Raw genomic sequence first — 12572 nt, 5'->3', positions numbered from 1 at the left:
TCTTGCGATAAGCTTGTACTTTGTTAAAGGGAAACTGCAGCAAAATAGAGACGATATTCTAAGCCAACAGCACTCAGTCTGAAAGAGCTGCTTTGTCACTGACAGTCAGAGAGCCGCTAAATCACAGCAAAATGCTGTGTCATCATGTTCCTTCTGTGAAACTCCACTCAGTAAACAACAGGGCCCTTCCGATCTTTCCCACCACCTTATCGTGTCAGAGTGATGTCCTCAGGGGCTCAGCTGAAATGAATAGAACAGGGATTGCTGCTGAGGGTGCTGAGCACAGACCAATCTTGTGGTTCTCCAGCTCCCAAGCTGTCACGGCTTGTGCTGCATAGTGTCAACACACAGGGCCTCCCTAAATCCTGGCCTGGCCACTAATGGAAATGGCTACTAACTACACTACAGAGAAGGAACCTCCTTTCTTTCCCCACATCTCCTGGTTACTCAGTATATGCATACAGGGAGAGAAAGATTTCCTACTCTCCCCACTGCTGGAAGCAACATAATGAGTAACTAAACATCCCACAAATCTAATTGAAAGACTAATTAACAATCCAGCTAACAACCACCAGTTGGTGAGAGACAGCTAATGTAGGTTAGGGCTCAAAGAATGTAGCTCACCACTGGAACATATGTAAAAGCAGAAGACTTTGAAAGGTAAATTCTGCAATTTAAATAAAACTGGATTAACATAATCAGCTTTTTAAAACCCTCATTTTAATAATTTTGAAAATTAGCTGCCTTTGTCAAACAATGTAATGCTGATCTGTGTGTGCTAGCTCTTAATCAATTTTGCAGTTGGAAGTCTAATTTGTTGTTATATAATTAAACAGTTCCATCAGCAGTAGTCCCAAGCTGGAGACAGTGAAAGAGAGACAGGTATTTTTAAACACTGCTTTGAAAATATAATCTATACTGTGTATGTATTTTATATACACACAGGAAAATAGTACTTAGTTATCTGAAATATTGTAATCCTTTTCCTTCAAGGGGAAGGTTTCCACTGAAGATCTTACAGCTTTTCCTGAATAAGGGTGAGAGCTGGAACATAAGTCTGTCAAACCTCATGATTAGCCTTGGGCAGCTAATGGTCTTCTCCTGGTACAAATCCCGGAGGGTTACTATATGAAATATTGTCACCAGATTGACAAATGCCCGAGGAACCTGCCAAGAGAATAAACAAAGTCAAAGCAAGCTAACAGAGAACAGTAGTGCCACCCCTGCTCTTCCGAGCACAGGGAAGCAGGTCAGGGGCTGGTCAGATTTTTTGTTGCTAATATAACATGTACCTTAATCTGCTGATCCAAACAACCTTTACTATTTCCACTAGAGGTTTCCAGTGGGCTGGCTGAGTATTAATCTCAACAGGAAATCCTAAATTGGGTTTGTTCTACCTTAAATACAGAGCTGCAGCCACTGAGACGCATGATTCTAACAAGGCCAGATCCCAAAACGGCTGCTCTCTTGAGGCAAGCGTTTGATACCCTCACTCATGCTGAGGAGCCCCGTACTCCATGAATAGTCCCATTAGCTTCAACTAGGAAAAAGATATCAGAATATGTCCCTTAATAAAAATAATAGGGGCTGTGCTGTACAGTGAGTGGGCAGATATGCTACTGCTAGGCATAGTTACATGATTGTCATGAAATACCATATATTTGTCAATATATTTACATTACTTGACTCCCAACACATCAGGTGGAATTCCAGTCCCCGCAATCACCATTCTTTCTGTAAAATATTTCCTTAAATTCTTCCTACAGATTAGAGCAGCGGTTCTCAAACTGTGGGTCACGACCCCATTTTAATGGGATTGCCAGGACTTGTGTTAGACTTGCTGGGGCCTGGGTCCGAAGACTGAGCCCCACTGCCCGGGGTCAAAATCCAAGGGCTTCAGCCCTGGGCAGCAGGGCTCAGGTTATAGCCCCTCCTCCCCAGGACTGTAGTAATTTTTGTTGTCAGAAGGGGGTCACGGCACAATGAAATTTGAGAACCCCTGGATTAGAGATTACTCTATGAAACATCTACACATGCAGCAATGCTGCCCATACTAGAACGTGAAACTAAGTATGACTACAAATTAATAACTCTAGAACTAACCACTGAAGCTCAAGAAATTTGTCTTTCCTATCGGACCCCTCTCCCTAGGTTAGCAGTAAAGATTTCTTTTTACCTCTCTGTGAAGTATGTCCAAAGCTATTTTTATATAGTTGATGAAGTTATCAGGAGAAAAATGCACCTGTTGAAACAAAGGGTTGAATTTACTTCTGGGCATTGTTTCCTCAGGCAGATACAGAAGCTACTAGCTGACTCTTAGACTACAGTGATTGGACTCTTGGTTCAGGGTACATTGGCACAAGATGTAGCTCTGGAGCATCTCTGCTTCCCCAGTTCCCTTCTTGGGTATCATCATAGGAAAGAAGGATTTGGCAACCATCAGAGGCCATTCACTGAGCCAGTTCCGCTGGGCTTACTGGTAAGATGTCACAACTTCCTCCACACTCACTATCAGGTAGTATCAGAAGCACAGCTGTCCCATCACTAAGACTTTCATCAATGGAGGTCAGTCTGAAGAAACATTCTTCTCATATAATGTAAAATATTAAAGTATTTTCTAAGTCAGGTGTGTGGGCTATTAGCAACTTGACTCCCATTTAGTCCTTGAGTTCCATGAAATCTCAGTTGCAAGTACATCCCATGCAAAAAAGTGTACCGGACAAACAGAGAAATTAGTGTGAGATAAAGTCTATTAGGTCACCTTGTCCATTTCCCTCTGCCAGGGCAAGATTTCCCTCTACAATATACTTGAATAGCTCTGTTAATCGTATCAAGTAATTGGGCCTTTACCCCTTCTCTTATGAGATTATGAAATAGTCTAATAAGACCTTATTGTTAAAAGTGTTTCCCACCCCCCTCACATGATATTCATCCTTAATTCTGCTTGGCTCAATTTCATCCCATTGTTCCTAATGACACCCCCTTAGTCCACTCTATAAACCCAGACAACACACTCATTTCCCTTATGTATTTCCTGTTTCTCTGCTCACCAAGCCACATTCTAGTTTGTAACATAAAGGAGACATCATGCTCCTCTGAATGGAAGAGGAGGCTCCCACCCTCCAGCACAGACCCCTGCCACCTTGTGTTTCAGTTCAGATGCAGAATGTTAGTAAGTCATTGTGTTTGCTCTCTTTCTTTCATGGAGACTTTACAGTCTTTATTTTCCTTTATCTGAAATCAGTCATCTAGAATGGAAAGCACACATTGTGCTCTTAGTGTACAGGGAAAACAACAAGGTACCACCACTGTGTGAGAGGTGCATAGAGGAGGCTGGACATTAATCAGGAGTTTGCCATGAACTGTGGATAGAACCTCTCTCGTGTCCATGTATCTCATAGTATACACATCATGTTGGACTCTGGCAGCATGAGGGGGGGAAAAAAGATATAGCTGGTAAGATGAAATGGGGAAAATTCTTGACAGTTTATTATCTTATCTACATATGGAAAGAACTAACTTGATCAACAGAAAGTTATCTTAGTTTGTAGCAAAATAAAGTAGTTACAATAAAACAATCAGTAGCAGTTCTTAACAGTTATTACATTACTTTATCTCAATCTCAGGTTGAATGACCGTCAAATCTCAGAAGAATGCTGAGAGCTATCCATATGCGGCCTAGCCAGTTTGGTCCATTAAATCTACCTAGCTGAGCTCCACTATTCCACTCTCCAAAATGTACCAAATAACAATGACATTTCAAGTTCACATAAGAGACAGATCTAAAATCCCTAGTGACTTACTGGATCGTTGCAGACTTTGCACAGGTCATTTCCTCCTATCAAGAGTGTTATGAGCTTCCAGTCTTCCTGGAAATTTATTTTCTGTATTCAGGGGAAAAAATAAAATAAAATAAAATAAAATAAATAAAAAAGATAAGATAAGATAGATAAGGAAAAAATTGCCCTGCAACAAGTTAAAAGAGAATTATGTTTATCTTTGGGGCATGGACTATGTCTTTCTGTGTGTCTGTACGGCATCTAGCACAATGGAGTTCTGGTCATGGCTGAGGGGCTTTGAGCACTATGGTGACAGATGTGATGCGATGGAATCATGGAATATTCAAAGTCTACTGTTCAATTTTATTTTATGTATCTTTATGAGCTTGTTAGTGATTGTATTCCTGGCTAAATGGATAAGTAAATTTCCTGCAGGAACTAAAAGCAATGGAGGGTAATTAATGCAAATCTCCATTAGAAACAATACAGATAAAAAGTCAGTTAAGTTTACCCTGAGGAAGAGACACCACTGGTATGACCTGGTTCAAAACACACAAAGGGCTTGAATCTGTATAGAATGGCAGCCCTGACCTGGGGAGAGTCAGACACTATCAAGAACTGACAGGCATAAGACTGTGACCACAGACACAGGCCCTGCAGAAGACCTGAAGTATTTTTAGATCTTCCAGGTCTCCATGTGGAAGATGGGTGACCACCTAGTAAGCTAGGCATGTGTAGAAGCTGTTTATTGTTTTTAAGATACGCTTTCTCTGAATTGCAGCCGTGTTAGTCTGTATTCGCAAAAAGAAAAGGAGTACTTGTGGCACCTTAGAGACTAACAAATTTATTTGAGCCTAAGCTTTCGTGAGCTACAGCTCACTTCATCGGCTCACGAAAGCTTATGCTCAAATAAATTTGTTAGTCTCTAAGGTGCCACAAGAACTCCTTTTGTCTGACTTGTTTTTGTTCTGAATAAAACAAACTTTGTGATAACTGGCTGGTCACTGGCTAACCCTGTCATTCTCTCAGGGGACACAGCTGCAGGTCAGGTCTGCTGAGGTGATCACAGTCTATTGAAAAGGTCTGCAATGTAAGGCCCCGGTCTGGCAGGAGGGAAGAACAGGACAATACTCCAAGAAAGTGATGGCTGGAGGCAACTGCTGTGGGAACTCAGACTATGTCTTCACTGCAAAGAAGCTGGGTTTTTTTTTAAACCACAGGATAACTAACATGTTGGCTATCCTGCTGTAAAATCCCAGTGGAGACAAGATGCTATAGCTGTATTGTGAATTAAACTCTACAAAGTCAACCACCAGCTGGGGTATCGCGTAGACCAAGTTGCCTAACTTCTTCATTGTAAAAACTTGTCTCCACTAGGATTTTACAGCAAGGTAACTAGCGTGCATTAGTTATCTCACTGTAAAAAACCTCTTTATGTAATGAAGACAAAAAGCCCAACTTGATGGTATGCTGAAACATACACTGCACAGAGGGATGTTGCATCCTATTCACTTTATCACTGCCCTACCCATAGATTTCTGCCTGACATCTACGTTGATCTGTTGTGCTGTTAGAGACTAATGACCCAAGACAGCTGCATTATACTTAAAGATATTCATGCCAGCCAAAACTCACAGTATCATTCTTCATCAGGTCCACCAGTCTCCTCACCTGCGAAGGGACATTCCTAAATATTAAAAAAGAAGAAGTCAACTGATGAACTGATGATCAACTGATGAACACTTCATGATAAATAGGGCACTGAGAAAAGCAGATGAATGAGCGGAGTCCATGACAACCCATTCAAACAACGTGGTATTGAACTGAAGACTCCAGTTGCAGCTTTTATTGGACTAAATATAGTTACAGAAATAAGCCACATCTGGAGTTGGAGAAACAGTGAAGAAACATTTAGCATCCATCAGGCATCTGGCACTGTAGGTGCTGTGTGAAGGCTTCAGAGTGCACCATCGCCGATGGAAGAGGGAAATACATTAGAATCGATTTCGGAGTGGGACTGGCCTATTGTAATTCAGCATATTTGAAGGTTTTAGCTTTAAGAGGATGGTTCCTGGTCAGGCAGAAGGTTACCCATGCCAAAGGACCTCAAATAGCAGTGTGTGTGAGTTTAAGACTAGAGTTCAGTCATACCCTCCCTGGACTATTGGTGGCTGGAAGTGCCACTGTGAGATTGCCTTGCATCATCCCTGCCGATGACCAGTGCTGTTAGAAAAATGACAATGAGCTGTGAGAGAGAGAGAGAGAAATCCAGCCCTTTTCAATGGGATGATGGGTCACTGCGAGCAGTGCAGGTTTAAGGGAATTTAAAAAATGGCCTCCCAGTGAATTGCATCCAGAAACAGTCTTTCATTTCTTGTAGTTACACCTTTTTTTAAAAAATCCCCTCTTTATACTTCGATTTTATTTTGTTTCAACCTACAGCCAACTGGAAGGATACAGCCGACCAGGATAATCTCTTTGAGTGATAGCAGCCATAGAGATCTCTCACTTACTGGGAGTTATCTGTCTCTGTGAGATTACTGTTATAAGAAGTTATATGGCATCAACCTGCGCGATACACACTGACACATATATAAATTCCAAAATCCGCCTCTGGGCAGAATAAAGGAACTACAAGCCCTTTGGATGTATTAATACAAACAAAGAACCTTTACAATAAGATGAGAAAGGGTTGACATGAATTTCATTGAAGACTGAACGTAGTCTAACTGGGTTCTATTCCAGACTCTGCCATGGCCTGACCTTCGGCAGCTCAACACCCTCTCTGTCCCTTAGCATCCCTGGGTGAAATCAGTGAAGTCATGGCAAAGCTCCCACTGATTTCAATGGGACCAGGATTTCTTCCACCCCCTCATTCCACACATTCCTCTGTCAAGTGGGAATAACAATTTATTTCATCATAGGGGTATGAGGCTTCATTAGTCAATGTTTGTAAAGCACTTTGAGCTCCTTGGATGAAAGTGCTAGAGAAGGGCAAAATATTATATTGTTACTGCTAAGATTTCCTTTACTATGATTAGGAAAGCCAACTGGCCCTTGGCAAATTTCTTAGCTGTCAGGCTAGAGATGAAGTATGGAGGACGAGTTTGGGTTCTACACATCTTTATTGGCCACGTTTGCAAAATCAAACATTAGGAGTGTCTAAATTCCATTTTATGTCTAAACCTGCTGACATTTGGGGCATTCACAGACCTGTAAGAACATTCCAGGTTTGGCACTTCTCTAACTGGAACTTAAAAAAAAAAATCTACTCCCCATTAAAAAAAAAAAAAAAGTATTTATCTGTCCTCACTTACTCAGAGCGAGCTCCTGACACGGCCTGATTCAGGAAGGCATTATGTGAGTTCTCCTTCCCTGTGCCAATGGAGTAGCCTTGAAGGGAAGGATTAAACTCACGAAGAATATCTGGAAAAGAAGAGACCCATGAAATGGAACTTAATTCAGTGGGTAATGAGATGGAGTCAAAAACCAGAACTTGCCCCAGAAGGACTTTAGCAGATCCCAGTTAATAACTTGAAGGTAGCCGTTAATATATTGTGGGTGCAAAAATCTCACCACTCAATTATTGTTTCACCTCCAGATTACTCAGTTTAATGAATTCAGATGTCTATTTCAACTGGTTGCACAACATGGGCAGTATGCCCGGCAATGTCATTTTGATCAGTTTGCTGAGTAATACACGACTATGTAATATTAATCAAGTTACAAACTCTTACATACTCACTGTAAATTTAGAGATGGCTTTGGATCTGTCCAAACTTCCCAGATCTTCAGAGTTGTTAAAAACCAAAGTGCTAATCTGGATCTGAATTTTGTAAATGGATCTTATCTTTTATAGTGAACTGAAAACCTTCCAAATCCAATCACCCTTGAACATTCAGGCATATGAACTCCAAATCTTGCAGCATGGCTCTATTTAAGATTTTTTTTTTTAATGGGCAAAGGAGAAAAGTTAAGTAAGTAGTCTCTATAGTCTAAGGACTGAGACAGTTTGATTCTTCCATTCCAAAAGTACCTCAGACAGAATAATATACCGAGAATAATATTGAACCATCCAAAATCCCAGGGAATTCCAAAACATACTGTTATGTCATGCACAGCAAATTATTGTGGTGGCTGTTAAGCAAAGTTTATTCACCACTGGATAGTGATTGTAAAGCGATTGAGTGTGCCGTGCTGCAAAATTGCAAACCTTTCTTCATGTCTGTTCTTTAAATTATTAAACAGCTCAAAAAATACGCCAACATTAGGGAAACAAGTACTTACTTGTTAGTGTCGTGACTGTGGTTATGTTTTCATCTCCTCCAATACTGTTATATAGAAATAAACAAGCAAAAATATTTCAAAAATTTTAGTCAACAGTATTTACTTTCTAAGATATTGGAATAAGTAATAGAGCTTCCCCTAACGGTGTTTCTATGCATATATACATATGCACAGACGAAGAAAATTACAGGCTGCTATCCTTATTGTTGTTTATAAAATTTGTTAAAGACGGACTCTCTGTGCATGCCTCACCTTGTACGTTTGCCACAAGAAAATCAAAGGTGTCATGTAAACAGAATGTCAAAATCTTTTAAGTGAAAGAAATGAGAGAATTTTAAACATTGAATGTAGTTTCCACCATTTCTGCTATAGTGTTCCCCTTTAAAATCTATACAATTATCCTTTGTGAGTTATTATCATGACTACAGTATTCATACTATGCCTGTTTATTGGTAATGTTAGTAAATAGGTAACACTGTAAAGACAGTAAAACCTCAGAGTTACCAACACCATAGTTATGAACTGACCAGTCAACCACACACCTCATTTGGAAGCGGAAGTATGCAATCAGACAGCTGCAGAGACCCCCCGCCAAAAAAATTTAAAAAAAATTAAAAAAAGGCAAATACAGTGCCGTACATGTTAAATGTAAGCTACTAAAAAAAAAAAAAAAGGGAAAGTTTTAAAAAAAAGATTTGACAAGGTCCATTTCTATGCTTGTTCATTTAAAATTAAGATGGCTAAAAGCAGCATTTTTCTTCTGCATAGTAAAGTTTCAAAGCTGTATTAAGTCAATGTTCAGTTGTAAACTTTTGAAAGAGCAACCGTAACGTTTTGTTCAGAGTTACAAACAACTTCCATTCCCAAGGTGTTTGTAACTTTGAGGGTCTACTGGATTAAAGAGTGATCACTATATACATATATTTTCTATTTCACTCAGTTTGAAGAAAGAAACTAGACTTGTCAGTTTCACTTTCTGTTTCTATACATTTACACTTTCTCCTGCACTAGTAATTCTTCTGTAATTCTGCTTCTAATAATGTGGAACGTTACATTATTAAAAAGTGTTTGTACTAAAAAAAATTAGGGAGATCCATTTGTTATTAGATTTTTATAAAGATGTCCTTTTGAAATTCCTCCTTAAAAAATAAAGCCTAAAAAGTTGGGCCTATATTACTTGTACAGTGTTCCTTTAATCTGGAATGAGGGTATTTTAATACACTACACTAGTTGATATTTCTAATTACAAATGCACGAGTGAAAATGATGGGAAAAACATGCTGAGATTACAGTTAAAACATAAATGTTTTCATAGTTACAAAAAATAGAGAATATTGTTATTCTCAATATGGCGCTTTTGAACTATGTAGTAAATACCAGTGCCAGATGTAAAAGTCTAGGCCTGTAATGATTGTATAATGTAGCTAGAGCGGGGAAAGGGTCAGGAGAAATATTGACCTTCTGTGGAGTGAGAGAAGCAATGGGGACCCAATTCTGCAGTCCATTTGCAGGTAGAACTCCCGTTGACTTCGGATGGGAGGTGTGCATATGCAAGGCTGGAGCTTTGGAATGAGGGCTGAAGTTTGTTCAAATGAATGAAAAATCTTATTCCCTATCAAGAATACAGACGTGAACAGGTGCCACTCCCAGCCTGCTTTAAAACAAAGTCCACACAGAGAGTGAAGCCAAACTCACTCCCCTCTTTGGATTTGGCTTTATCAACAAAGAAATGAATAAGAACAAAGTTTAGCTCAAGGCTCCTCCCCAAGCTGGGATGCTCCTTGGGAGTGCTCAGCCCACACCTTAGATCCTTTCAGGAGAGCACTTCCTTTATATTCAGAGGCAGGTGACTATGATCTGACCCGAGTCAGGAAAACCCACTTAACTATTTCCTAGTAAGATCAACACCTACTAACTGAATAGGATATTTCAGGAAGACATTGTCAGCCTGTCACAACAGGCTCTCTCCAGTGTTTTCAGTAGTAGTCTAGGGAGATTCTTATGCCAGACAAGAAGTGTATCTCAGCAGCCACAGGGCCCAGAGTTCAGACACCATGACAGTTTCCCCAAGGACAAAAACAAACATTTAGATGGGACAGAATTTTAGGGCACTCACCTCCAGGAGAGACCTCGGTATTGTGTCAGAACATCGAGAACATTGTTTGGTTTGGACCCTGCCCCATTACCTGCCTGATACCAAGGGAAAGGGAGAGAGTGAATAGACCTTCCAGATAAAGCCATCCACTCTGTCTGATCATAATGAAAGCAATTAGAAGGGGGGTTAATGAGCCAAGCTACCCTCCAGATTCAGTATTTGTTCTTAAAAGGATTGAGGGTATTTCAGTTCCACACCACTGAATCATACCTAGCCTGTCTATTCTTGATGGGATGACGCAGAGGCGTAACCCACATTAGACATGATTGACTTCTAAGGGAAGTTAATTTAGAGCTTGTCAAAAACGGGAACTTTTTCAAGGACAATTTGTCACTGTTTGTTGAAAATTTTTGAAACTTTCCAAAACAGCTCTAAGTTCATTTAAGATAATAGGAATAAATACACTGGCAGCACATGGCCCGGGACTCCTGCTGGTGGGGTGGGGTAGGCGGCAGCATGCAGCCCAGGACCCCTGCTGGTGCTGGGAGGGAGCCAGGTGGTGGTGCGTGGCCTGGGACCCCTGGTGGTGCTGGGGGGAGAGAGTTGGTGGGGCTGGGAGGCTCCCTACCCAGCTCCACGTGTCCCTGCAGCTTCTAGTGGGAGGGAAGGCTAGGGAGGCTCCAGGTGCTGCCCCCGCCACGAGCTCCGGATCCACAGCTCCCATTGTCTGGGAACCGCAGCCAATGGGAGCTGTGGGGGCGGTGCCTGTAGGCGGCAGAGCGCAGAGCCCCTGGTCCCTCCAACTAGGATCTGCAATGACATGCTGGCCACTTTTGGGGAGCTTCCCCGCCAAGGTAAGTGCCACCCTGCACCCCAACCCCCTGCCCCAGCCCTGAGACCCCTCCCGTGACTCCGATGACCTCTGTGACAGACACGCAGCCCTAGTTATGAGTGTTAAAAGACCATTTTACACAACGTGCCAGACAAGAAGGAACTTTTGGGGCAAACAAAGTTGAGTGGATTTCCTAGGAAATACTCAAGGGAAGCAAGTGCAAATTCCCACCTCCAGACCCAAGCTATGGATGCTACACTCTGAGGAGAAAAGCACTGTCTGCTGATTGCTTATTTGCAGTCTCTGAATATCAAAGACACCAGCTGTATAAAGAAAAGGCTAACCTATGCATAGAATCATAGGACTAGAAGGGACCTTGAGAGGTCTTCTAGTCCAGTCCCCTGCACTTAAGGTAGGACTAAGTATTATCTAGACCGTCCCTGACAGGTGTTTGTCTTAAAAACCTCCAATAATGGAGATTCCACAGCCTCTCTAGGTAATTTGTTCCAGTGCTTAACTACCTTGACAGTTAGGAAGTTTTTCCTAATGTCCAACCTAAACCGCCCTTGCTGCAATTTAAGCCCATTGCTTCTTGTCCTGTGCTCAGAGGTTAACAAGAACATTTTTCTCCTTCTTCCTTGTAACAACCTTTTATATACTTGAAAACTTATGTCCCCCACCCCACAGTCGTCTCTTCTCCAGACTAAACAACCCCATTTTTTTCAATCTTTCCTTGTGTTTTTTAGACCTTTAATCGTTTTTGTTGTTCTCCTCCAGACTTTCTTCAATTTGTCCCATCTTTCCTGAAATGTGGCACCCAGAACTGGACACAGTTTTCCAGTTGAGACCTTATCAGCATGGAGTAGAGCAGAAGAATTACTTCTTGTGTGCTTGTTCTGAGTAACAGCTGTTATGAACTTGTAACCACAGAAACACCTCTTGGTGGGGTTTGAAAGACAGATCACTTGCCAGAGTCCTTGTTGAGTTGGGAGTGATCACTAATAAGTCTATTAGCATGAGTGCATGTCCTTGTATTGTTTGTAATATGTTTTCTCTGTATTGATTAATAATAAATGTGCTTGTTTAGAAAGGGCTGTGTGGTACCTTATAACTGTGGGCAATTACACTGTTTATAGCCTCTGAGGAGAAAGCAAAGCAGGCCTGCTTAGGCAGTCAGGCTTTTTGGGAAACTCGCAGTGTAGGCAGTGAACCATGCAGCCTGGAACAACCCCAGTCAAGAGGAAGAGAATAACGGGTCTTTTTCCAAGAGAGGTGACAGCTGATGAACTGGGAGCCTAGAGTGGGTGCCCTTGCTAGACCATGGATGGGGAAATACAGTTGCCCTGAACTGTGACAGTCACAATCTGCCGGAACAAGAAGTCCTGCTTATTGTTCCACGGAGGTGCAGTATACACAACACCTGATCTATGTTACTTTGGCTCTTCAGTCATTGGGTCAAACACTGAGATGGTGCAAATGGGAGTAGCTTCATAGACTCCAATGGAACGATGCCAATTTATACCATCTGGAGAACTGGCACACTTTGTTTATGCTGCTTATTATTTGTTAGGAAGGTAAG

At 41.4% G+C, this 12572-nt stretch overlaps 1 protein-coding gene across 1 annotated transcript in view; it reads right to left on the bottom strand.

Moving 5' to 3' along the window:
• The window catches only part of PLB1 (phospholipase B1), a 117296-nt gene that overhangs the window by 64867 nt on the left and 39857 nt on the right, over positions 1-12572 (bottom strand). Inside the window, exons 20-26 of the mRNA XM_074947088.1 lie at positions 10183-10256; positions 8067-8110; positions 7097-7205; positions 5415-5466; positions 3804-3884; positions 2177-2242; positions 1067-1167 (exon numbers count right to left, since the gene is read on the bottom strand). Of these exons, the coding sequence (XP_074803189.1) occupies positions 1067-1167; positions 2177-2242; positions 3804-3884; positions 5415-5466; positions 7097-7205; positions 8067-8110; positions 10183-10256 (527 nt within the window). The remainder of the gene's footprint in view (positions 1-1066; positions 1168-2176; positions 2243-3803; positions 3885-5414; positions 5467-7096; positions 7206-8066; positions 8111-10182; positions 10257-12572) is intronic.

The sequence above is a fragment of the Natator depressus genome, chromosome 3 (genome assembly GCF_965152275.1).
Source record: "Natator depressus isolate rNatDep1 chromosome 3, rNatDep2.hap1, whole genome shotgun sequence".
In the NCBI taxonomy this organism is placed as follows: domain Eukaryota; kingdom Metazoa; phylum Chordata; order Testudines; family Cheloniidae; genus Natator; species Natator depressus.
This window is presented reverse-complemented; position numbering and strand designations above follow the sequence as displayed.